The sequence below is a fragment of the Protopterus annectens genome, chromosome 6.part0 (genome assembly GCF_019279795.1).
Source record: "Protopterus annectens isolate FY-2018-M chromosome 6.part0, PAN1.0, whole genome shotgun sequence".
NCBI classification, from domain to species: domain Eukaryota; kingdom Metazoa; phylum Chordata; order Ceratodontiformes; family Protopteridae; genus Protopterus; species Protopterus annectens.
The window spans coordinates 142,816,264-142,841,052 of NC_056737.1; the positions used below are offsets into that span (position 1 = coordinate 142,816,264).

A 24,789-nucleotide genomic window follows, 5' to 3' on the forward strand; every position below is an offset into this window, starting at 1 on the left:
ACAAGGAGGACACAAACTGTTGATTGACTCTGTCCTTATATAAAAGACAATCTAGATAGTGTATTACCTCCTCATTGGTGCCCATAGTAAACCTAAGAAACTCTGTACAAGAATTTAAAAAGTAAAAAAACTCTTCCAATTTGTCCCTGGTTCCATCCCAAAAATAATAATGTCGTCCAGGTAACACCCGTAATAATGACAGAATTTAAAAAGGTCCAATGAAACAACAGTGTTGACCTCCCATTATGACAACACAATATTTGCAAAAATAGGGACACAAGCTGCCCCCATTGCAACACCCCTTGTCTGTCTGAACAACTGAGTGTCAAAAGTGATAAAATTGTTTTCTAAAATTATCTCCATAAGGGTTCTAAACAAAAAAATTCTAGAGTGCTCAAACCCTGAATTATGGCAAAGGAAATTATAAAACATTTCCAATCCCTCATGATGAGGAATAACTGTAAACACATCTTTAATATCAATAGTGACAAAAATCAACTGATCAAAGTAGAATTGCTTAGAAACTTTGGTCAAAAATATCCCACGAGTCTTTCAATATATGTGTAAACTTAGCCAATAGTCTTTTCAAGTGAAAATCAGCATATTTGGCTATGGAGAAGGTTTTGTATGCCTTGGCATCCACAATAGGTCGGGGGATGGATGGGTTCTATGATATTTTTATGAATTTTGAGAATACTAAAAATCATGGGTATATGGGGAAAACTAACACTCAAAAATTGAAATTCACTGATGGTAATCTGATTGTCTAAAAGCAAATCATTCAAAATGACATCAATATGTCTGTATGCAATGTTCAGTTCAATCAATGAGATTTCATCATAGTTGTCAGTGTATAAAAATAACAACATTTTGCTGGCATAAAGGTGACTATCCTTAACAAGTCACCACCTTTATCAGGTTTCATAACTCTAATGCACTTGTTAGCAATGTCATATAATAACTTCATTTCATCATCACTCATTTTGGACACATAATTCATCCTACTCCTAAGTAACTGTATAATGTCATTAGCACAAATCATTTCAAATAAATACACAATTGTATGTAAAGGTGAATTGAAAGTGCTGTATCTCTTGCATCCTATGGACAGACCTGTCTTAATGCTCTCAAAGTAGAAACAAAAACTGAGTTTTCTTACATACAATTTAAGATCCACCAGCACTTTATCAATCTTCGCTGTTCACATTGGACAAGGGTAAAGGCCCTTTTGGAAAAAATTGGCCCATTGTATAGTGATCTCATAACTGCCCAAGTTATAGATTTTGAAATCCCTGTATTCATTCACCACAATCTTACATATACCATCATCACTGTTCATTATCATCTCTTCCCCCTCCTGCTCCCAGTTCCTCTCCCTCTGTATGTCCTTCCCCTTGTGGAGTGGAATTTCCAAAGGGCCACATTGTTGTTCTGTGGGGGAGCCTGTTCCTGCTGTCTCCAATTCATAAGTCTCTATGATCTCCTCAAGGGCACGGACCCTAAAGGGCCATTTTCATTGTTGCCGCAGTGTTGTTCTCTCACTTCATTGAAGCCCCTTTCATCAAAATTCTCCCCTCTCTTTTCATTATATCCATCTACACTATACCATGTAGGTATGGGGTATGCATGTCCAGCCTCATAATCTGCCCGATCTCTTTCTAATTTCTTACTTTTTTCTTTATGATGATAGAAATACTCTTATCCATGTTAAACTGTGCCCTGTACTCAACAAACTGTGCCCTGTACTCATTTCATTTTGAGCCAAAACATAACTCATTTTTAATACAACCAAACTCAACACAAACCTAAATGAACTCCAAAACACAAATGTCAGGTGTCTATCCACTGACCACAAGAAACAAGTTAGTTTTTTAGCGCTTTCATTCACTCATTTAATATGTGAACTTCATCAGAGATGCTTTCTTGTTTGGAAAGGTACATTACAAGAGTTGGATGCATATATTGCTTATTTAAATTTTACTACCAGTTTCCTGAAGTTTAAAATGGAGAGTTCTAATGAAAGGATCATTTTCCTAGATGTAGAGATAAGAAAATTAGAAGGTAAAATAGAAACTAGGGTACATAAGAAAGATGTTCAAGTAAATTGCTATGTAAATAGACATAGCATGCATGCACCTCATGTATTCACAGGGGTACTAAGAGCACAGTTAACTAGGCTAAGCAGACTTAATACAGAATATGGGATGTTTAGACAACAAGCAGAAGATATGATACAAGAATTTTATGAAATTTATGATGCAGGAAAAGTGAAAGAGATTTATGATGAAGTTTGTAATCAAAGACATGATAGTGTTAAACCTATATTTTTAGAAGGTAATGCTAGTGTATTTTTAACACAGAAGAATAAAAATAAAAATTATAAAATAAGGTATCTAACTACTTTTAATACAAAGACTATTGAAGTGAAGAAAATTATAGAAAGGAATTGGACAATGTTGATGGCAATGCCTGAATTACAACAGATTTGTGGTGATAGACCATTTTTGCTTATAGAAAACAAAAGAATTTAAAAAGAACATTGTGTTATAAGGATTTTATACAAACTGATGGCACAAAAAAATGTTTTTAGTAAACCAGGTACTACAAAATGTTTGAACTGTAGCTGTTGCATTGATATTTATACAGAAAACAACAGTTTTAAACACCCCATAACTAATATAGAATATATGTTTGATTGCTCAGCAAATTGTAATACTACTAATGTTATATATTTGGCCACCTGTACATTCTGTTCATCATTCTATGTCAGAAAAAATATAAGAAGATTAAGAAAACGTATAGTCGAGCATAAATCTAATATTAGAAGAAATATTAGAACTAATGCATTAAGCAAACATATTTCTGAAAAAGGTCAAGAACATCAATTTAAATTTAGAGTTATTGATGTAGTATATATTAATAGCAGGGGTGGTAATATTAATAATATAGTTGAACTTAAAGAATATGAATGGATGGTTAGGCCACAGGCAGACTCTTTACCTGGTTTAAATTATGCTGTTAGTCTGAAGCCTATTTTACTTAAAAACAGGCAGAAAGTCTATAGCTTTTATGCATATATATGTGTGGTGTATGCATATATATTTATACATTTTTTTTAAAGTGATTTTATAACTTTTATGTGCATATGTATTGTTATAAAGTTTATATTGTCATATAGGGGGTGGGGTATTATCATTACTATGTGATAGGCTGGCTGTAATCATGTGTTTTACAAGAACTCCTATTTAAATGTTGTATGTTTTATTGTTATGATGGGTCTATATTAGAACACCAAACTTTCAAAATTTCGAGTGTTCTAATATCGAACCCTATTAATTGAAAATTCAAAACATCGAACATACACATACACACAACACAAGCACACCAAACAAACAGCAATCCACACACATACACCTAAACTCTTACACCTAACCCTACACTAAATTATACATACACCACTAACTATCCACTTACCTTAACCGAAACAATAACCCTAAGGTCCGTCACTATCGCAAAGTCACCTCACCCGCACCTTAACCCTAACTCACCTACCCCACCCTAACCCTCACATCCTCACAATCGCACACTTACCTGACCTGCGCCCTAACCCTGACTCACCTACCCCACCCTAACCCTCACGTCCACACAATCGCACACTTACCTGAACCCGACCCGTAACTTTCCTCCACAGCACTGAAAATACTGAAGCAACAGAAATGGACAACTAAATTCTTTCCCTGGGAAAAACATTGGTTTTCTGTTTCTTCGATATTTTCAGCATTTGCTGAAAATGGGTCGATATTAGAACACTCGAAATTTTGAAAGTTCAGTGTTCTAATATAGATCCATTATGATGGTAGCACTGAGGAAGGGTGTTTGTGACCCGAAAGATTTGCGATAAATGCTGATTTCTGTCTTTTGGCATTGGATTTCTAGAATTTGACTTCTACTATTGTTTCTTCACTCCATTTATTGCAGTAAAGAATGTTTCTCTGATGTTACTCTTCCATCCAGAAGATGTCCAACTGCTGAAACAACAAGAACTTTTGTATTTTGCTGTAATTAACATTTTATTGTTTGAGCATGACACCGTTTAAAGTAAATTAAAACTTTTATAAAGGTGGTGTTGTCTAAGGTCTCAGTTATTACAAGGGAATGAACTTTATCAAAGGCGAGGCAACCACAACAGGAAATACTGTGTCTTTTCAGAAATTCAGTATGACATGGCCATCCCTGATGAAGAATCTAGCTCAAGTTCCGGTCTTCAGGTGTTCAGTGTTTTCTATGGATTTCACTCAGCTTAGAAGGATTCAACATAGTTGAGAGGTTTGCCTCAGGTCCAGCGCCACTGTCTTGTATGTATTGTGAGTCCAACCTCAGCAGAAATCAACATCAATGATGGGTTTGATGGAAGTCCATATCCAGTGTTTTTCTATGTCATGAAAATTATTTTCTTTGCACTTCCACCTCAAAACACATTCATGGTCTCATGCATTTCATCAGTACAGGAAAAATTGTGAATACTCTTGAAAAATTAGCATCTAAATGTACTGCTCCTCTTACTGTTCCTACTAAAGAAAACCCAAAAGTGGTATGGTTGCAAATTATGGAATGTTTTTAACTACCTCTTTCATTCCTTTTTGTTTTAATGTTAAAAATTTGCTTGCTAAGGCTGTTTTGGAAATAGATATCTATATTCACAGTCTTGCATATTATGAATGTATTAGTTGTTGTTCAAACTATGCTGATTTTTGCAAACAGTGTGTTAGAAAGTGGGAAAAATAGAGTTAGTAAACAGGTGGGGCCATACGTGGTGTTTATTTACCAGTCTGACATGGCACAACATGCCAGAGATTTTCATGAGACCTTGAAACTTCAGAAACGATTCCCACTGTCAATGAGATGTGCAACACATTTGTTGAAAATTGAACTACTACTACAGGCAAAAAAGAGAAGCTGCTAGGGACTGTTATTAAGCAGAACTACAAGCTAGCCAGGACAAAATAGAACAGGCTTTAGTGCAATTATGTACTGCCCTAGAAACCCTTGATCAGGCGCTGCAGTCTGAAGCATCTACTAGTTAAACTGCAGATAAAGTTAACCCCTGAAACTACAGAAAATGGTGAGGCAAATTCTTTTCTCCTCACACCATTCCAGCCAAAAATCAGGACTCCAACTGTGGCAGTTACTCACTGTCAGCAAATATATGAACAGCCTAAACTTTTACAAATAATGCCTAAGTGAATGACACTAAGAGTTTGTTTCACAACTTGGTTAGGTTTGAAACTTGGGTTAAGACTGCAGCCAAGGGACAATGGAGTGAGAACCTTTTCCAGTGCTATAAGTGTTTTCTCACAAATCGCTTAGATACTTATATTGAACAGACCACCTTACCTGTAAACACTCCCATTAACAGGATCAGGATGTTTTTATAGCCATACACTCAAAAGCCCAGGTTTAATCCCAAAATGGTAGATCACTTTATAATCACGTCATGATCAACTTCTTCAATATGCATGGATTTAACAGCTAGCATTTAAAATTACTCACAAATACTCTGATGAACAAATGAATACAAATACACCTGAATTCAGACAAGAAGGAATAGACTCCTTTCTTTAACACATCTAGGGTCTAGATATTGCTATTAAATTCCTGAGAAATAGAAGATGCAGCCCAATGCATAATTCAAAAAAAATAGTTTATGGAGACTAGGGATTCGACTGCTCATATTTTTTCTATTAATACCAAGTTGTAAGTCATGGTTATTCATATAGTTTTCAGAACAGTGCAGTCGTTTTCCATCAAGTATTGGCCCTAGTATTAGCTCCACTAAAATATTCAGTCTTGCAGTACATGAATGACATTCTCATTCAAACCCAGACAGCTCCACTTCCATTCATATATTGGAAGCCATACATGATACCCTTTTACAAGTGGGGTATAAGGTAAACCTGGCAAAAATTCAGTTCATGCAACCAAATATTAAGTTTATTGGTACAATGGTATCCACCTTATATAAAATATCCTTGCAAAAACAGGATTTTACATCTTCTACATCCCACCACTGTCACAAATTACAGAGGTTTTGGGATATAATGAATTATAACAGATATTTCATATAAAGTTATGCAACAATGACATCCCCACTCTGTGCTTTGTGTAAACATCAAATACTGCGGTGGTGGTGGTGCTGCGGTAGCGTTGTCACTTCACAGTTAGACGTTGCCCGTTCGATTCTCGGTTAAAGCGTCTTCTGTGAAGCGACATGCGTGAATGGGCGTTCCTTCGTTGAAGGTTGTGTGTTAGGCCCGGCAAGCCAGTACGTAAAAATCTACTGCCAATTATTAGCGGACCAGCGTTCCGCTGTGGCGACCCCTAACCGGGAAAAGCCGGAAGACACAAACAAAATCAACCATCCAACAATGTCATTGTATGGACTTCTGAAGCAATTCAAGTGTTTAGTAATTATATATATAAATAAATAGATATATAAATATAAACGTAAACCGAAGATGTATGCAGCACTTTAACAAAGAACGAGAGTGACGTGTAACGTCTATCACGTGTGTCGAGGACGTCACTAGGTTCTGGCCAGCATACGGAAGTGTAATTGGTGACAGGTGGGAATGTTTGAGTTGGGAGAGCTGTAGTTTTAACTTTGTTTAGGAGGTTACTGTTTATAGTAGTATGCGGGCTGTTAATATGTTGAGGTGGTTTAAATGCGATGCAGTGTCTTTGTTTGTGGTGTTTCCGGGGTTACGCTGTCGTTTTTGGGTAAGAAGTACCGTAATTTTAAACTAAACATGTTGAAATACATGCATGCACATAGCTGCTGCATAGGTAGTATAAAGTAATTCGATCTATGGTAATATGTAAACAGACGAGTACTTAAGTTATGAAAGAGAGTACCTGAATGGGTTGAAACAGGCTGTTGTACCAATCTGCGTATTTTGAGAAGTTAGAGAGAAGTGTTCATGTTAAGAGTACCACCAGTGCTAATGTACTGTAACCGTTATTTCTCAACTTTGATTTTCACACATTTTAGCTCTTCCCCTCTTAATCCCTCTTAAAACCCGTAACTTTTAGAGACATGGTGGTGAGTTACACTTAATGAAAGTAATTAGAAATATATAAACTATTTATTTCGGAATCTGTGTGTTAATTCACATTACCTTATTTTGTTAATACTAATGTTATAAAAACTGTCCGTGTTTATTTCTGGATTTTTCCCCAGTTCTGTTGAGATTAGACCCCCTTTAGTTGGGAGCAATGACTGTAACACTGGCTTGTAGTTGGGAGCAATGACTGTAACACTGGCTTGTAGTTGGGAGCAATGACTGTAACACTGGCTTGTAGTTGGGAGCAATGACTGTAACACTGGCTTGTAGTTGGGAGCAATGACTGTAATACTGACTTGTTCAAATAAAACTCTACTGCATGAAAGATGAGTTTTACTGTGTATCCTAAGGAAATCGTGCAAGAGAACTGTCCTCTCGTAACGTAATGCCTGAAAAACATTAAGATTCAATCATTCACCATTTACCTAGTTTTACATGCACTGAAAAAATGTTTATTTGGGTTGTGTTCATATGTGGGTACTAGGCTAATGGGCCTGGAGGCCTTACAAGCCTAGCCCATAGGATTACCCTGGCAGGGCTGGCCTTTGGTCAAATGGTGCCCTAGGCAAAAGGGCTCCACAGTGCCCCCTCACACTACTTGGTGCCCCCATTCTGATCTACCTACACCATCCAGATTACTGGAAAAGTGCCCGTGCTAGAACGCTACCCTAGGCGGTTGCCTAGTTGGCCTATACCCAAGGCTGGCTATGTACCCTGGCAGCATGCCATCTGACCTTAGTTCCCAGTGCCTCTGTTGAGTAGAGCCACTAGACTGATCCCTGAGGAGAATTTTTTATTTCTTATTCTCATCATAAAAGGGTTCTCATCCAGGAAAAAAGAGGTCATTGTTCCCCTCTGCTCGTCACTCATTAGACCCATTATAGAGTACAACGCCCCTTTTGGAATGTACCTCACAAGACATCTGCAGCAGCTGGAAAGGCCACAGAAGTACCTCACAAAGAGGATTACTGGCCTCAAACAAATGCCCTACACTGACCGCCTCAAAAACTCCAGCTTTACTCCGTAGCATATCACTTACTCCGAGGTGATCTCTGCCTAACATATAAAGCTATGTCAAACCCAGAGCTGTTGGACATGCTACACCTAAAGAAATCCCAATCCCTCCAAGCTACACGCTCTAGGGACCTAAACCTTGTCACCACAATAAACAGGATACGCTGGAGGGATAGATTCCTGTCCCAGAGACTTCCTATACTCTGGAACAAGCTACCCATCTATGTCAAGCAAAGTTTTTCATTAGCACTCTTCAAGAAGAATTTTGATGAGTGGATGGGAAATAGGAAATACACCCTGGGGATCACTTCTGTGTCTCTGCTGGACAGTGGCACAGAAAAATAACTTTCTTGGGTGGCGTAAGCTATGGTACCTTGCTGGCTAGGCTTACGTTGGCCCTTGGGCCGATAGCCTAGTACCTACCTATGAACCTATTCATCTAGATTTCGGTTTAAGAGGGCCGGTGAGGTGCTATGTATGACATATATGGGAAGTCTGTTTTCATAGCATGGGCAGTCTTTGGGTTATGAACCTGTCCCTCCAGCACATTCTTTTGATTGTGGTAAGGAGGTTGAGGTCTCTGGAGTGTGTTGTGCGGAGGGATTGGTATTTCTTTAGATGTAGCATTTCTAAAGGAGATGGGTCAGTCATGGTTTTGTAAGTCAAGCAGAGATCGCCTCTGATAGGCGATATGAGGCAGAGAATAGTTGGGAGTTTTTTGAGTCCTTCTATATAGGGCAAGTGTTTAAGTCCTAAAATCCTGTTTGTGAGGAACTTTTGTGGTCTCTCTAGTTGTTGCAGGTGTCTAGTGAGGTACTTGCTAGTGAGGTACATGCCAAATGGGGCGTTTTACTCGATAATTGGCATAATGAGGGAAGAGTAGAGGGAGACAATGACCTCATTTTCCCTGGATGCAAAAGCCTTAGTAATGAGATTTGCCACATAGGACTTCTAACCACAGTGGCAATGTGGTGGTCAAAAGAGAGGTTGCTGTCAGCCTGTGTTCCCAGAACTCTTATACCCCATTCTGTATTCAGTGAACTATCATTGATGTGGTAATTCATGGGAACCAGGTTTATCCCAAAGGGGATGACGACACATTTTTTGGCATTGAGCTTAAGGCCATGGTTCTGACACCAATCATTGATCTCAGTGAGGCCTTTCTGTAGGATGTCAACATAACTTGGAGAGTTCATAATAGCTCCCAACTTGCAATCATCTGCAAACTTTGGCAGTCAGAGTCCCTTCGTGTTGGCCTGGACTTCAGAGAAGTAGATACCAAACAGGAGAGGACCCAGGACCGAACCCTGTGAGACTCCACTCATGACTGGTAGGCAGTCTGACTTGGAGTCAGCTACTGTCACTCTGTGAGTTCTAGCTGTGAGCCAGTTTGCAACCCACCTAGTGATATAGGGGTTGATGCCTAGCTTAGTGAGTTTTTCTATGATTCCTGAGTGGGGAATGTTATCAAAGGCCTTGGCCAGATCAAGGTAGGCTGTATGAACCACCTTGCCTTCATCCACAGCTCTGGTGACTGACTCAAAGAAGTTGAGTAGGCATGATCTCCCCTTCACAAAACCACACTGTGTGGGATTCAGAGTTTGGATATTCCCTGTATCCTTGTTTATTAGGTCCGTGATGATGTGTTCCATAGCTTTGCATATCAGACTCGTCAGGCTAATGGGGCGATAGTTCCCAGGGTCTGTAGTCACTCCTCTTTTGTGGAGAGGGATGGCTGTATCAGTGCACCATTTGGTAGGGACAAAGCCTGAGGTGAGGCTGTGACTGAATAGGGCACACAGGACAGGTGCCAGTTCACTCTGTAGTTCATGTAGAACACACCCAGGGATATTGTCATGTCCCGTAGAAGCTGTATTCTTGGCCTTGGACGGTGCTGTTTTATCCTGTGCAGCAGTAATACTAGGTGCCTGGGAATTTACTGGTATTGTGATTGGCCCTTGGGGGGGAGATGGGTAAAGTTGGCACTGAATCTGTCAGCCAGTATATTGATAATATCTGTTGGCTTGGTGTAGAAGGTACCATTGTTCAGTAGCTCAGAGCAAATCTGGGTATTGCCGTGGAGAGTCTTTACATAACCGTAGAAGGCCTTGTGATTGTCTTTACTATCTGCTGCAATTCTGTTTTCATAGCTAGCTTTAGAGGACTTGATGAGGGATCTCAACTTTTTGTTGAGGCTGATAAGGGAGTTTTTCCATTCTTGGGACTTCACCTTATTCCGCATCAGTTTCCTCCTTCTGTTGTAGAGTTTGTTTATGGCAAGAGACCACCAGATTGGCTTTCTGTTTTTTGGAGGACAGCGTCTTGGTTCTGTTGGGTATGGCATTGCGAGATCCATGCAGTTGTGTACATGTTCTTACATTGCATTGGTGTATGATTTGGCGGTCATGCAACTATTCTCCATTTATATGGGTGCCGTGAAGTTAGCCACCTGTGTGTTTAGGAGCCCAAAGTTAGCTTTGGAGAAGCTTTTCATGGTGGTTACCTTTGCAGGGGGATGGGAGGTAGAAGGGATGTGGATTTCCAAGGTAATTAGTTTGTAGTTGGATCTAACCAGGGAGAAGTTGACTATTGGTGTAGAGCAATGGTAGCCCATGTTAGTAATGACCAGGTCAAGGGTGTTGCTACCTCTAGTGCTGGTCAGTACGAGCTGGTCCAGGGCTTTGGAATTAATTAATTCCAGGAAATGTTGGGCAGGTGTTTTGTTGCATGAGTAGTTTTACCAATTAATGGAAGGGTAGTTGAATTCTTCCAGTATGAGATTTGTTAGGTTGGACCCTAATGTTCTCCAGGATGCTTAGGAACGTGGAGTGAGAGTCTTGGGACATGCTAATTGCTGTCTTACCCAATGTTAACTGCACCTGATCTGTGATGCGTTATGTTGGGCTACCAGGCTGGAGGTGTGCACATCCTTTGAGTATGGAAACACCGCCGTCTTTGGAGCTTCGGTCCAAGTTCTGGGGCCGAAAGGTGTGCAATGAGTTATAGTAGTGCAGGGTTGCTTTCTGCTGCCTTGAGCCAGGTCTCTGTTACAGCACAAATGTCGATGTTCTCCATTTTAAGGAGTGCTTCAAGGAAGTGCATTTTAAGATTTAGACTTCTAGCGTTGAGCAACATGACTCTGACTGCATTTGTTTGTAGCTGTTATGGTGGTAATGTGGTCTTTGGAACACTGCCTAAAAAAGGCAGTATAGGGGTGGCAAGAGCCTTGGCCAGTGTCCGGAAGCCCAGGAGTGACAGATGCAGGCCATCTCTGGCAAAGCATCGATGTCGGTCAGTCATATCATCCCATGCAGACAGATACTGGATCCCCTTAGAATGGCACCAGAAACTTAGCCAGTTGTTGAAATCAGTCATTTTCTGCCTGTACTATATCGTTCTAGGTGATGGTAGGATGCTGCTCAGAGTTAGGGTCATACCTGCCTGGGCTACATAATCCGAGAGTTCCTCCATATCTCTCTTCATGTAGTCCAGAGAGGTACGTGTCAGGTTATTCGCACCCATATGTACAATGACAGTCATATTTGTACCTGTTGTTGAGGGACATGAGTGCGTGCATGCATTATGTGGCAGATCCTGGCAGCTGACTTATTTTCTCCATATTCAACCTAGTGAGTGGGACGTCAGTCTGTCTCACTATCGAGTCAACTATGACTAGTGTGTTGGGCATGCTGTTTTGCCTTCGGGGCTTTGGTTGAGTGGCGCACTGCTTAGGAGAGTTATGTGTCTTGTATAGTGTTGTGTTGTGGTTGTTGAGTGTGTTTCTGCCTTGGAGGTCTCTGCTGTTTTGGGTAGATTTTTACTGAGAGCCACCGCGAAGGTGGGTGTGTGGTTTCTGTTTTTATGTGAAGGCAGTGCTGGTGTGTGTTTTGGAGGGTTATGGGTTCCATGTGGTATGGTGCAAATGTTTACCTTCTCCTCTTGACCAGCTATTCAGGTTTTGGCTGGAGAGTATGTGGCTTCCAATTTGGATATATAAGTGCATCTCTCACAAGTCTGAGTGTTGGGAGGTAAGAGGAGAGGGTTGTCGGTGTACATGAGGCAGTTGCTATATTGCCTTAGGATGCCCAAGTTCACCAGGTTAATAGGAGAGAGCACAGAGAACTGACCTTTAGACATGCCTGGAGGGGTGGACATTAATAATAAGTACTGGGACTATTTCCTTGTAGAACTTTTAGTGCTGGTAGCACTTTCTTGTCCTACAATAATTGCTACAAGAAGTCTGGTAAAGTGCTAGACTAATAAGCTAGTAAAAGTACAGGAGAGGAGAGAACTAGCATATCTAAGGGAAAAATTGAAGAGCAGACTTTGGCACCGCTCTTCAACATGGGCTTTTAAAGCAGTTATTCTGGAGGTAAGGGGATGTTCGTTGTTTTCTTTCCTTCTGTATAGAGGCTGCCGAATAATAATGGTAGCTGTAGAGTTGAAAGGAGAGATTTTTGCTCACTGACCAGATTCTTTCTTACAAAAGCAGAGAGAATGTACATTCTCTTGGTTGCATTTGCTAGTCTTCATTGCGTAACATCTTGTGGTTGTGTGTGCCAACCCTCCACTGGACCAGTAATCAAGGAGCCTCAGTCCTCACCAGTGGGGGCTGTGCACTGAGAGGATGACAAGGTATACACACAGTATTTCCAGATCCAGTTCTCTGCATCGAGTGCGATTTCCCTTAAGAGCACAAAGAGGTCACAGTCAGTCCGAGGCTGGTTTCTCCCTCTTTCTCTAGATCCCCAGTAAGACTCCCCACTGGCACAGCTATAGAGTTGAGATCTCAGCTGAGTGAACAAGCAAAGACCTCCAGCACCATCTCTTATAGGGAAGCAAAACAGTTACTATATAAAACTAACTGGAGTGAGGTGTTCAGTGGAAAAACTGCAGATGGAATATGGGAAGTTTCGAAAGAGAAATTGAGTGCAAAAAGTCAAAAAAATGTTTAACATCAGGATCTAGGCACTGAATATCAGGGGGGTATATTTCCATAAGAACAAGATACCTGATTGAGATGAGAGACAAAAAATATAAGGAGTGGAAGAGAGGTCGAACTACAACTTTGAAAACTGAAATAAACGAGCTGGACAAACAGATTAAATATAGTGTTAGACAAGATCAAGAAAAATTAAAAAAAAATTTATATAAAGATATTGAGCATAATACGAAACTTTTTTATAGATACATAAGATGTGGAAGGAGTAAAGATACACAAATTGATAAACTGTGTGCAGATTCTAAAATTTAGTCTTAGACACAAAAGATTACAGATATATTTACAAAATCTTATGCAAAACAGTTTGGCTCCACAAAAAGGGTGGTAAGTTATCCTAGTGACATCCAGGTAACCCCAGATACTGGAATCAAATTAGATTTATATTGAAAAAGAACTGTGCAAACTGGATCCAAACAAAGCACTGGGAGGAGACAGAATAAGTAACAACGACCTGAGAGCACTTAAGCAAGAACTTACACTGCCATTACATCTGTTATTCACTAGGTCATATAAATATGGGGAGATTCCTCAAGATTGGAGACATGCACTTATTAAACCTGTCTTTAAGGGAAAGGGGAGTAGGACAAACCCAGAATCATGTAGACCCTTAAGTCTACTTTCATGTTGTGGACAAATAATGGAGAAGGTAATACTGGATAAGTTATTGTCAGAACTGGATAGGGTGGGACTTGAAACCATATATTAGCATGCATATGTTGAAAATAGATCTATTACCACCTGTAACATGATATTCTATAACAATATAATAACAGCTATGAATTAAAAATTGTGATGTGCTGTGATTTATATAGATTTAACTTCAGCAGTTGACAGGGTCATGCACAAAGCACTGATCAATAAATTAGTACAACTAGGTATTGATGTACTGTTGATAAGATGGATAGCTGCATGGCTTACAAATAGGACATGGCAAGTATCACACACCACCTGGAGAGGTGAAATCCTTGGTTACAGTCAAGGTGTCCTACAGGGCTCTTTACTAGGCCCTTACTTGTTTAGATTGTATCTTTCAGACCTTACTTTTTTCATCTGAGGTGTTCTGCATTCTATATGCTGACAACCTGAAATTGGGTAAACTGATTACAAGTGTTACAGATACGTCTTGTCTGCAAAATAATTTGACTAATTGACCATTTGGGCACATGAGAATAATACGTTGATAAATACATCAAAAACTAAGCATAAGAGTTTTGGGAGACATAAACTGAAAGGTGAATATTTAATACAGTACACAGTGATTGAAACTGTAGACTCATTTAAGGACCTGGGTATATGGGTAGATTCAGCTATTAGTTTTTCTAATCATATCAACCAATTGGCTAATGATAGTTCTATAACTATAGGTGGTATAAAAAGATTTATAAAGTCTAGCAAATCAAACACAATGAAGTCATTGTTAGTTACATTAGACCCAAACTTGAGTATGGAATAACAATATGGAAACCCTATAGGAAAACAAGCATGAATAAACTGGAACGAGTACAGTGGAAATATACTAAGGGCATCCATGGATGTGAAAATCTAAGTTATTATGAAAGACTAAAATATCTGAACTTGTACAGTGTCTCTTGCATATATTTAAGAGGGGATCTTGTTCAGGTATATAGGGCATTTAGGGACAACTACCTCTGGGAATGTTTGTGGTTATCAAAAAGTACTAGAGAATCATCAGATAACCTATGTAGAAGATTCTATAGGAATGAGAAGTGTACTAATTGGCTCTCTGACAGAGTAGCTGATGCTTGGAACAGACTACCAAATTACATTAAAGCAAGTACTAGTTTAGATATTTTTAAGAACAGCCTGGACATTTATTATGGGAACAAGTGTTTTGACGTATTGGCAAGCTAGATGGGCTTTAATGCCGTGCTTGAAACATTTGTTTGTATGCATCTCTGTCCAGCTTTGCATCCCTGCCCAAGTAGCTGACACACCCACTCTTTGAGGTTTGATTTACACATACACCTGGGAAAGGCTGGCGCAGGTTTACTAGCTATGCCTGCCCCCTTTTGCCCAGACTATAAGGTAGTTATCACTGCCACCAGCCAACTTTTATCAGCTACTTTAAGGCCCTTAACAAAGGGTGCCCAGTCTTACCGTGTCAAAGTAAAAAGTCAACGAAAACTTTCATTCAGAACTACACGGCAGTGTAGCTGAACAAAATTACAATGCTTTGTTCTCTATGAAGGAAACAGTTGCACATATAGACAGAGAAAAATTAATAAAATACCACAGTAGAATTTTAATTAGTAGCAATTTGTAAGTAAATTAGGACAGCAGTTACCCACACCTATCCCAGAACAGGAGACAAGGAACAATATGAAGGTAAGATTGTCAAAGTAAAATTGAAACAATAGCAGCATCTCTATGAATATACTGAATTATTGCACTTTGCAGTCCTTCAGTGTGTAGGTGAGCTACCTTAGTATTGCATTTATTGCACATCCATAAAATAAGCCGCTTGATAGGCTAGTTATATAACAAACGTCATGGTCTGTTTTTCCCAAGAGTTCAACAGTCTAATGGAGAGCAGAAAGAAACTTTTTTAGTCTGGTGATCTTACAGTGCAGGCTTCTGTACCTCCTTCCCGAGGACAGGCGAGTGTACAGACCATTCAGACTGCTGGCAGGATGTGTTTGATTGCTGGAAATATGTTTGGCCCTGTCGATGCACCGGCATTTGTGTAGATCCTCTCAAGGTGTAAGGGAGGTGCCAATTATTATTTCTGCTGACTGACCTTGCAAATCTCTTGAGAGCCTTCCGATCCTGTTTGTAACGGCTCTCATACCAGATTACAATGCTGTTGGTCAGGACACTTTCAACGGTGCCCCTATAAAAGGTCTGAAATATGGAGCATGGTAATTTTGCCTTCCTAAGTTTCCTTAGAAAGTGCAAGCATTGCTGAGCTTTTTTGACTGTGCCAGATACATGGACTGACCAGGATAAGTTCTCCACGATATGAACATCCAAGAATTTTGTACTCTTGACTGTGTCCACTGTCATCCCCTTCATCTCCTAGACGTTTGTGTGGTACTTGAGATCTTCTGAAATCAACAGTCAACTCCTTTGTCTTGCTGACATTCAGTGCTAGATTGTTGCTGTCACACCAGACCAGTAGCTGATCAATCCCTTTCCTGTAGACCTCGTCCTCTCTGTCTTTGACTAGGCCTATAACAGTGGTGTCATCTGCAATTCTGATGATCCCATTCATCTCATGTGTGGCCATACAGTCATGTGTCAGCAGAGTGAAAAGAAGGCTTAAGACACACCCCTGTGGTACTCCTGTGTTCAGGATGATACTTCCAGAGCTGTTGTCTCCCCCACAAACCTTTTGAGGCCTTTCAGTAAGGAAGCTCAGAATCCAGTTTCATAAATGAGTCTATGACCAGCTGAAGTAGCTTCAGTATCAGATTCTGAGGGATGACATTGTCGAAGGCAGAACTGAAATTGATGAATAGCAGTCTTTGCCTTCTCAGTGGGTCAGTGTTTCACAGACAGCTAGTGAGATGGCATCCCCTGTACTGCAGAGATTGTCCTGTGTGCGAATTGTAGTGTGTCCAGTGTCAAAGGTAAGACTGAGGCTATATGATCTTTGAGCAGCCTCTCCAGGCACTTTATTAGTGTTGAGGTTAAAGCAACTGGTCGGTAGTCATTCAGAGTTGTTGGCTGTGGTCTCTTGGGTAGAGGAATGATAGATATCTTCTTGAAGCATTTCAGAATACTGGCTAGACAGAGTGAGGTGTTGAAGAAGCCAGTGAGTATTGGAGCCAGTTCAGTCACACATTTCCTTAGTACCCTGCCCATGATGTTGTCAGGGTTAGCTTCTTTCCTTGGTTTGACATGTTTTAGGGTTTTGGTGACATCGATTGTATTGAAGCTCAGCACTACTGCATCCTTGTCTTAAGGGATTCTGCATGCTGTTGTTTTTTGTCAGCATCAAACCTACTGAATAATTTGTTTATTTGGTTCAGAAATTCAGTGCTATCATCACATGAAGCTGATGTAGGCTTGTAGTCTGTGATGGTTTGCATTCCTTTCCATAGTTACCTGGTGTCCTTCTGGTCCCTGAAGTGACTTTGGATTTTTCTGCCATAGAATCCTTTCGCCTCTTTGATACCTTTGTTCAGTTTGGCTCTGGGCACACTTAAAGCTTCCATATCCTGGGATTTGAAAGCTGCATTTCTTACTTTCAAGAGCTTGTACACCTCACTAGTTAGCCAAGGTTTTTGATTTGACTGTAGGGCGATGAGTTTGGTGTTTGTTACATCCTCCACACACTTAGAAATGCAAGCTGTGACTGACTCAGTGTGTGTGTCCAAGTCAACATGGTTGTTTGTCACAGCAGCCTCTGTAAACACTGACCAGTCTGTACGGTCAAAGCAATCTTGTAGAGCTGAGATTGCTCCGTCAGGTCAGATCCTTATTTTGTTTTCAAGCCGGTGTACTGGTTTTCAGTATGGATTTATAAGCTGGAACCAGCACGATGGCTAGGTGGTCAGAGCTCCCTAGATGTGGATATGGTTTTGCTTTATATGCACCTTTGATGTTAGTGTAGACCTTATCCAGTACATTTACTCCCCTTGTGGCAAAATTTGCATGCTGGTGGTAGTGCGATAATACAGTCTTTAGGTTAGTCTGATTGAAGTCTCCTGCAATTACTATTGCATGCTCTGGATTTCTGTTTTGCAGGTCACTTATAGACTGATAGAAGGTGGACAGAGTGTCACTGATATTTGCATCAGGTGGTATGTAGACGGCTGTGATGCATATTCAGTTGAACTCTCTTGGCAGGTAGAAGGGCCTGTGTTTTACTGACAGAATTTCAATATTTTCTGAGCAGAAGGTGGTGGTCACTAAACAGTTTCTGCACCAGTTGTTATTAACATATATACACACTCCCTCCTCTGGACTTGCTACATAGTGACTGAATTCTCTCTGCTCTGAATAAAGTCATGTACATTTACTGTGCTATCACTGATATTTTGGTTTAACCAGGTTTCAGTAAACACAAATTGCTGTTTCCCACCTTGTTTTCTGATGAGAGTTCCAGTCTTAAGTCAGTGTACGTTGGCTAGTAAGTATGGAGGGCAGTGCAATATAATGTAATGTTAATATTAATACAAATGGTAGTTTGACCAAGAGCAATATTAGGAGTAGACCACAGTGTCACCAAATATATTTAAGTTCTGAAAGTACTTGCATATTTCTCTCACAAAGATCAGCCACAATGAAATGTTTAAATATATTTAATAATAAAAGAACAAGACAATACTAAATATATATTCACAGTGACATCAGAAATATTTAAAACAACATTGCAAGACCGTCTCAAAGAAAAACATCTAAACTATACTTCATTGTATTCCTGACTGAATCTAAGAGAATTTTACTATAGCATAGTTAACTTGAGAGAAAGGCAGATATGTTGAATGGATGTTCTAGTTGTCAGGGTCAAAGACAGAATACAGAATGCTTTCTCTCTCTAAATTAATTCTTTAATTAATATCTAAAATATTACTGCAGATACTGGGATAACTTGCAGAATGACATAATTTCTTATCATCTGACTCTATCCCAAGTGAAACCCCCACTGCTGGAAGCTAGCAGTATTTAGCATCTACCTGTGAAAATACATAGACCTCGGATCTATGGCAGATGCTGGAAGCCGTAAAACAATTACATCCCTTCACATTTCAAGATTTAGAAATTATTTTACCTTAGAGACAATACAGAAAGATCCCTAGGTTTAGATATTGTTTCCTTGCTGCATTGAAACTTAAAGATATAATCTTTTATTGCACAGCCATAAAGTAATTTAATTTCAGCTATTTTTCTGAAGTTTTGCTGGACTGAATCTCCTGTGTTCGTTTCCACTGTTAAAATGTATACATTTAAACAGTTACAATAGTGCATGTACATTTCTGTTTTATTCCAGTAGGGCACACTGTGGTACATTTCAAGCACTTTGCAAAAACATTTTTCAACACACGTCTGTACAAGCATGTTTGCTATACACATGACATATTCTAATACAATTGTAACAGAAGACTCTTACATGAATCCTGTTGATATTTACAAGTGACATACAAATATTTACAAAATTCCAGATAGCTGTGCTGGCAGTATCTCCCTTTGTCATAGTTGTACCTGTAGCCTGCTGCTGTGTCCTTTTATTCTTCATACATTTATTTTGCTTCTCAGGTCATTGGACAAAAAAAAAATCAAGATCTTAATTTGTATCCAAATAACCCAGATCAGACATATCAACGCTATCTATTTTGGAGGACATTTTCTATTTTTAGGCCTGTTTGTAATGCACCTATTTTTGTAGATTTGTCCCTGTTTTAGGTTTGCTTTAACTGTTCACACAATTTTCTGAAAACCCCCTCATCACACTTCATTTTTAGAAGCTATATAGTACACAGAGAACCCCTTGGCATGGCCCACATTAGTGGCACCAATAATTTAAAGAAAGAGGATACATCTTACATCTTCTGTGGTAGAATTTTGTGATATAGTTTATTCAACTTTGCAGATTTTACATTGATAATGTGTTGTATTTTTCCAACATTTTTGTCGCTGTTTTTTACATATGTGCCTGAATAGTATCCCATGTTCCTACTGGATGCAGGGAAATTCATTTGATATTCACATTTTATGCTAATTAAATGTTCAGATTTTTTGGCTAGGTCTGATCCTCTACACTGTCCAGATTCTGAGGGATTCTTTTAAATTTTTTAATGTTCTGTAGTTATTTTTTAGTCCGGAGTGCTGTGATAATTTATGTAGTTTTGTTTGGTGCAGTCTGGCTGGGTATATGGTTACTGTTTTGTAAGTTCTGTTTCTCATTTTGGCAGAGTTAAAAAAAAAATAAGTAAAATAATTTGTCCATGATGTCAGCAGACAGAAATAATAAAAATTGTTTTGTAACAAGTCTTAAGTTAATTCGCATTTCTCATAATTGATTTGCATGGAGCATACTCCAGTAAGGCTGTCATTACATATACGTGGGTCAGACTGTGGGTGAAATTCAGAAAGCTGGTATACCAGGTTATATAAGTGAGTTACACTAAACATAATACTGACATGCAAGACCAGTTCAGAAAATAGATTCCTTTACATAGGTTAAGCCTATACTGGGAATCAGCCATAGTGTGGTGCAAGTGTCATGTGCAGTATTGATAGATACCCAGATGACCAGTAGAATGTTTCCCCGTCAGTACACTGCCATTGCCCCATATTATGAAAGGAATGGTAAGCAGCAGCTTGGAGTACATTTGGTATCAGCCACATGTTTTTATTAGTGAGGAAAGAAAATGCTTTTAGGAGTGTGGCAGCAGGATGGGCATTTTATTTATTGGTTTACAAGGACACTGGAATTTTCTTAGTGAACCAATTTCAACTATATCCCAGGAGCAAAATGTGCACAGTTTATGAAGAAGTATAGAGCTGACATTACTCAAAGCCAAGTGTGTACAAGCAAAACAGCAAGAAAAAAATAATTTGAAAATTGTATGCTTACGCAATATAATAGATTAGGTATAATAAATTGCATGCAAAGTACAGGATATTTGTTTCCAGTTGCTGGAAAGGTTTCCAACTTTTACGTTTTGTAATTTTTTATAAATGTTTCTTTAGAATTACTTAGTATCAGCTTGTGATTATGCACCAGGCATTTATGGGTCTGCTTGCTCTATTGTAAGCCTTAGTGCACCTAGATCATAAAACTGGCATCCCTCAGCATTTCCTTCTTTCTTTGGTTCCCTATATTTCAGGTTTCTTCTTCATGTTGCTGTTGTCCTGTCAGATGAAGTTAAAGAGTAAAGTGCATCTTCAGATTCTCTCATACTGCTTCCAAAATAGAGTAATATACTCTGATGCCTTGTAACTGTCTTTTTCACAGCTGGCGGCATTACAGTTGGTAATAAGATGAAGAAAGTGTACAGAAAGGACTAAGATGTGTTGTGCTTTTTGTACAAGCTGGAAATAGTTAAATCTAAGGTACTTCCTCACAATCCTGCTCTTACCTGAGTTACCAATTAACTTAAGAAAAATGCTGCTTCACTTTAAGCATGTTTGTCTTTTTAATATATGCCTATTACTATTCATGATAGGCGGTAAATGCAGTGAACGCATTGCACACTTCCAGTGGTACAGAGCTATGAATGCTGTCTTGTGTCATCATTCTAATAGAAGTGAATGGCGCTAAGCTAGTATTACTTGTATGCAGTGGACAGTTAACTGTGTACTGTCAAGAGTGCACATATGTATGTAGGTGTACATGTTAACATGTATTATAATGGTTTCTTAAAGTAGACCTTATCTGTGTAGTGCTGTTGAATCATACATAAAGCAGACTTGATTTACTCATTCTGATTGTTATAAGTGTTTTTACACGTGTATGGGTGCCCTGCATAAACATTTTGACTGAAATCCAAGTGCCATAAAGTATATGCAATTACTTTTAAATCCTTTAGATTGTTTACATATTTACACTCAACTTATTCATACCTTCCACCTCCTTACTCTACCTTCTTCACTCACTTCATTACTTCTATCAATTTCTTTCCACTGGCTTTCTCTCAAAACAGATCTATGTAAGTTGATTGAGTTTCCAGAAATTTGAAATTCTTATCTGTGAGACAGCATGGTGAATTTCCGAAAACTGGAACATTAAAGAAAAAAAAACTGTCTTTGTATGTTTATGCAGGGGGCAAGCCCTCCTGGAACTCCATACCCCCTGCAAATTATATATACCAACTCTGAGATCACGCTACATTGAGGAAAACAGTGAATTTCCCAATCCTTACTGTACAGCAATCTCCATTCAAAAGCTTTGTATTTTTGGAAATATGATCATATCATTTCGCCAATATGAATTTTTTGAGTTTCTGAAAACTTGATCATCTGATGGGGATCCTGAAAAAAAACCCAATACGCCTGCTTTTTTTTCTCACTTCATATTGTAATTTCTGTTTGTATTATACTAACTTGTCTTTAAATTCTTTATAATTGGCTAATATTTCTCTATATAGGTTCATAGGTAGGTACTAGGCTATCTGCCCGAAGGCATTTATAAGCCTAGCCAGAATGTGTTGGCTTTCCCTGCCCACTTAGATTAGTTCCCTGTGCCTCTGTCCAGCAGAGCCACTGAAGTGATCCCGGGGTAAACTTTGTTTCCTATCCACTCGTCAAGGTTTCTTTTGAAGAGTGTTAACGAGGAGCTCTGCCTAATGTAGATTGGAATCTTGTTCCAAAGCATGGGAAGTCTCTGCGACAGGAATCTATCCCTGCAGCACGTCCTATTTATTGTTGTGGTGAGGCTTAGATCCCTAGAGCGTGTGGTTCGAGGGGATAAGGTTTTCTTTAGGTGGGGCATGTCCATCAATTCTGGGTTGGACATGGCCTTGTATGTCAGGCAGAGATCACCTCGGAGTAAGTGATATGCTACGGATTAAAGCTGGAGTTTTTTTTGACAGTCTGTGTAGGGCATTTGTTTGAGGCCAGTAATCTTCTTTGTGAGGTACTTCTGTTGCCTTTCCAGCTACTACAGATGTCTTGTGAGGTACATTCCAAAAGGGGCGTTGTACTCTATAATGGGTCTAATGAGTGTCGAGTAGAGGGGAACAATGACCTCTTTTTTTTTTTTCCTGGATGAGAACCCTTTTATGATGGTGTGCCACGTAGATGGATGTCCTGAATACTGTGGTGATGTGACTATCAAAGGAGAGCCTACTGTCCTCCTGGGTCCCAAGTTCTCTTATCACACATTCGGTGTTAAGTAGATTGCTGCCTATGTGGTAGTTCATAGGTACAGAGCTTTTACCAAAGGGGATGACACTGCACTTTTTGGCATTGAGCTTGAGGCCATGGCTCTGGCACCAGGCATCTGTCTCAGCGAGACCCTTCTGTAGGATGTCCACATCATTTGGGGACTTGACCATGGCTCCTAGTTTGCAGTCATCTGCAAACTTCCTTAGCTAGAGGCCTTCTGTGTTATCCTGTACTTCAGAGAAGTAGATACCAAACAGGAGAGGTCCCAGGACTGAACCCTGTGGTACTCCACTTGTCACTGGTTTGAGGTCAGATTTGGAGTCTGCAACTTTTACAGTGTGGGTTCTGTCAGTGAGCCAGTTGGCAACCCATCTTGTGACGTAGGGATTTATACCTAGTTTAGTGAGTTTAGCTATAATTCCAGAATGGGGGATGGTGTCAAAAGCCTTGGCAAGGTCAGGATAGGCTGTGTGAACTACCTTACCCTCATCTACGGCTTTGGTGACTGTCTCAAAGAAGTTGATCAGGTTCAGGAGGCATGATCTGCCTTTCACAAACCCAAACTGGGTGGGATCCAGAGTTTGGAGGTTACCAATGTCTTTCTTTGTTTATAAGTTCCATGATGATACGTTCCATGGCCTTGCAGACCAGGCTCATCAGGCTAATAGGGCGATAGTTCCCGGGATCAGTGGTGGCTCCCCCTTTGTGGAGTGGGATAACTTGCTGTGTGCCATTCAGTGGGCACAAAGCCTGATGTGAGGCTATTATCGAACATGGTGCTTAGGTGGGGAACCAGTTCTTTCTGAAGTTTGTGTAAAGCACAGCCAAGGATGTTGTCCGGTCCCATGGATGCTGTGTTTTTGGCTTTAGAGAGTGCAGCTTTTACCTGCGTAGTTGTGATTACAGGGACTCTGCATTCTTCCTGTATAGATATGGGCCCTTTAGGGGATGGGGGGGGGGGGGTAAAGTTAGCACTGAGCCTATCTGCCAGGATGATGGCAATATCCATTGGTTCTGTAATTTTCATGCCGTTGTGCTGTAACTCAGAGCAGATCTAGGTGTTGCCATCGATATTCTTGACATAGCTATAGAATGCTTTGTGGTTGTTCTTAATTAGTGGTGATTTTGTTTTCATAGCTAGCTTTGGAGGATCTTATAAGGGATCTCAGCTTCTTACTGAGGCTGACCAGGGAGCTCCTCCACTCATGGGATTTTACTCTCTCTTGCAACAGTTTCTTCCTACTGTTGTACAGTTTGTTTATGGCAGGGAACCACTAGATTGGCTTCCTTTTTTGGAGGTTAGCGTCTTGGTTCTGTTTGGGATAGCATGATCCATGCACTCGTGTAAGTGCTTATAGAGTACATTTGTGTAGGATTCGGCAGTTGTAACTGTATTGTCCATCTGCATGGGTGTCATGAAGTTCACCACTTCTGCCTTAAGAAGCATGAAGTTGGCTTTGGAGAAATTCTTTACTGTTTCCTTAATGGGGGGTGGGGGCGGGATGTGGATATCAAGGGTGATTAGCTTATGGTCTGATCAGACCAACGAGGAGCTGACTTCAGGTGTGGAACACCAGTCACTCATGTTGGTAATGACTAGGTCTAGGATATTGTTGTCCCTGGTGGGGGTGTGGATAAGTTGATCCAGGGCATTGGAGTTTATGAATTCCAGAAAGCGTTGAGCTAAGGAGTTGGTATATGAGTAGTTTTCCCAGTTAATGGTGGGTTAGTTGAAGTCGCCCATTATTAGGATGTTTGGTTGAACCCTAATATTTTCCAGTACATCAAGAAAAGAGGAGTGGGAATCCTGGGGCATGGTGGGGGATCTGTAACAAGCTACAATTTGGGTTGCAGTTT

The 24,789-nt window shown here is 39.8% G+C and overlaps 1 protein-coding gene across 2 annotated transcripts in view; it reads left to right on the forward strand.

Moving 5' to 3' along the window:
- The first annotated feature begins 6,552 nt into the window (after positions 1 to 6,552).
- Positions 6,553 to 24,789, forward strand: part of NUBPL (nucleotide binding protein like) — an 864,344-nt gene continuing 846,107 nt past the window's right edge. The window contains exon 1 of one of the 2 annotated variants that reach the window (XM_044073881.1): positions 6,553 to 6,623. Coding sequence is in view for 1 of the 2 variants with exons in the window: in XM_044073880.1 (XP_043929815.1) it covers positions 6,691 to 6,777 (87 nt within the window). In the remaining variant the exon portion in view is untranslated. Of the gene's footprint in view, positions 6,778 to 24,789 lie in introns of both variants that reach the window. The other variant, XM_044073880.1, reaches the window with a different exon arrangement.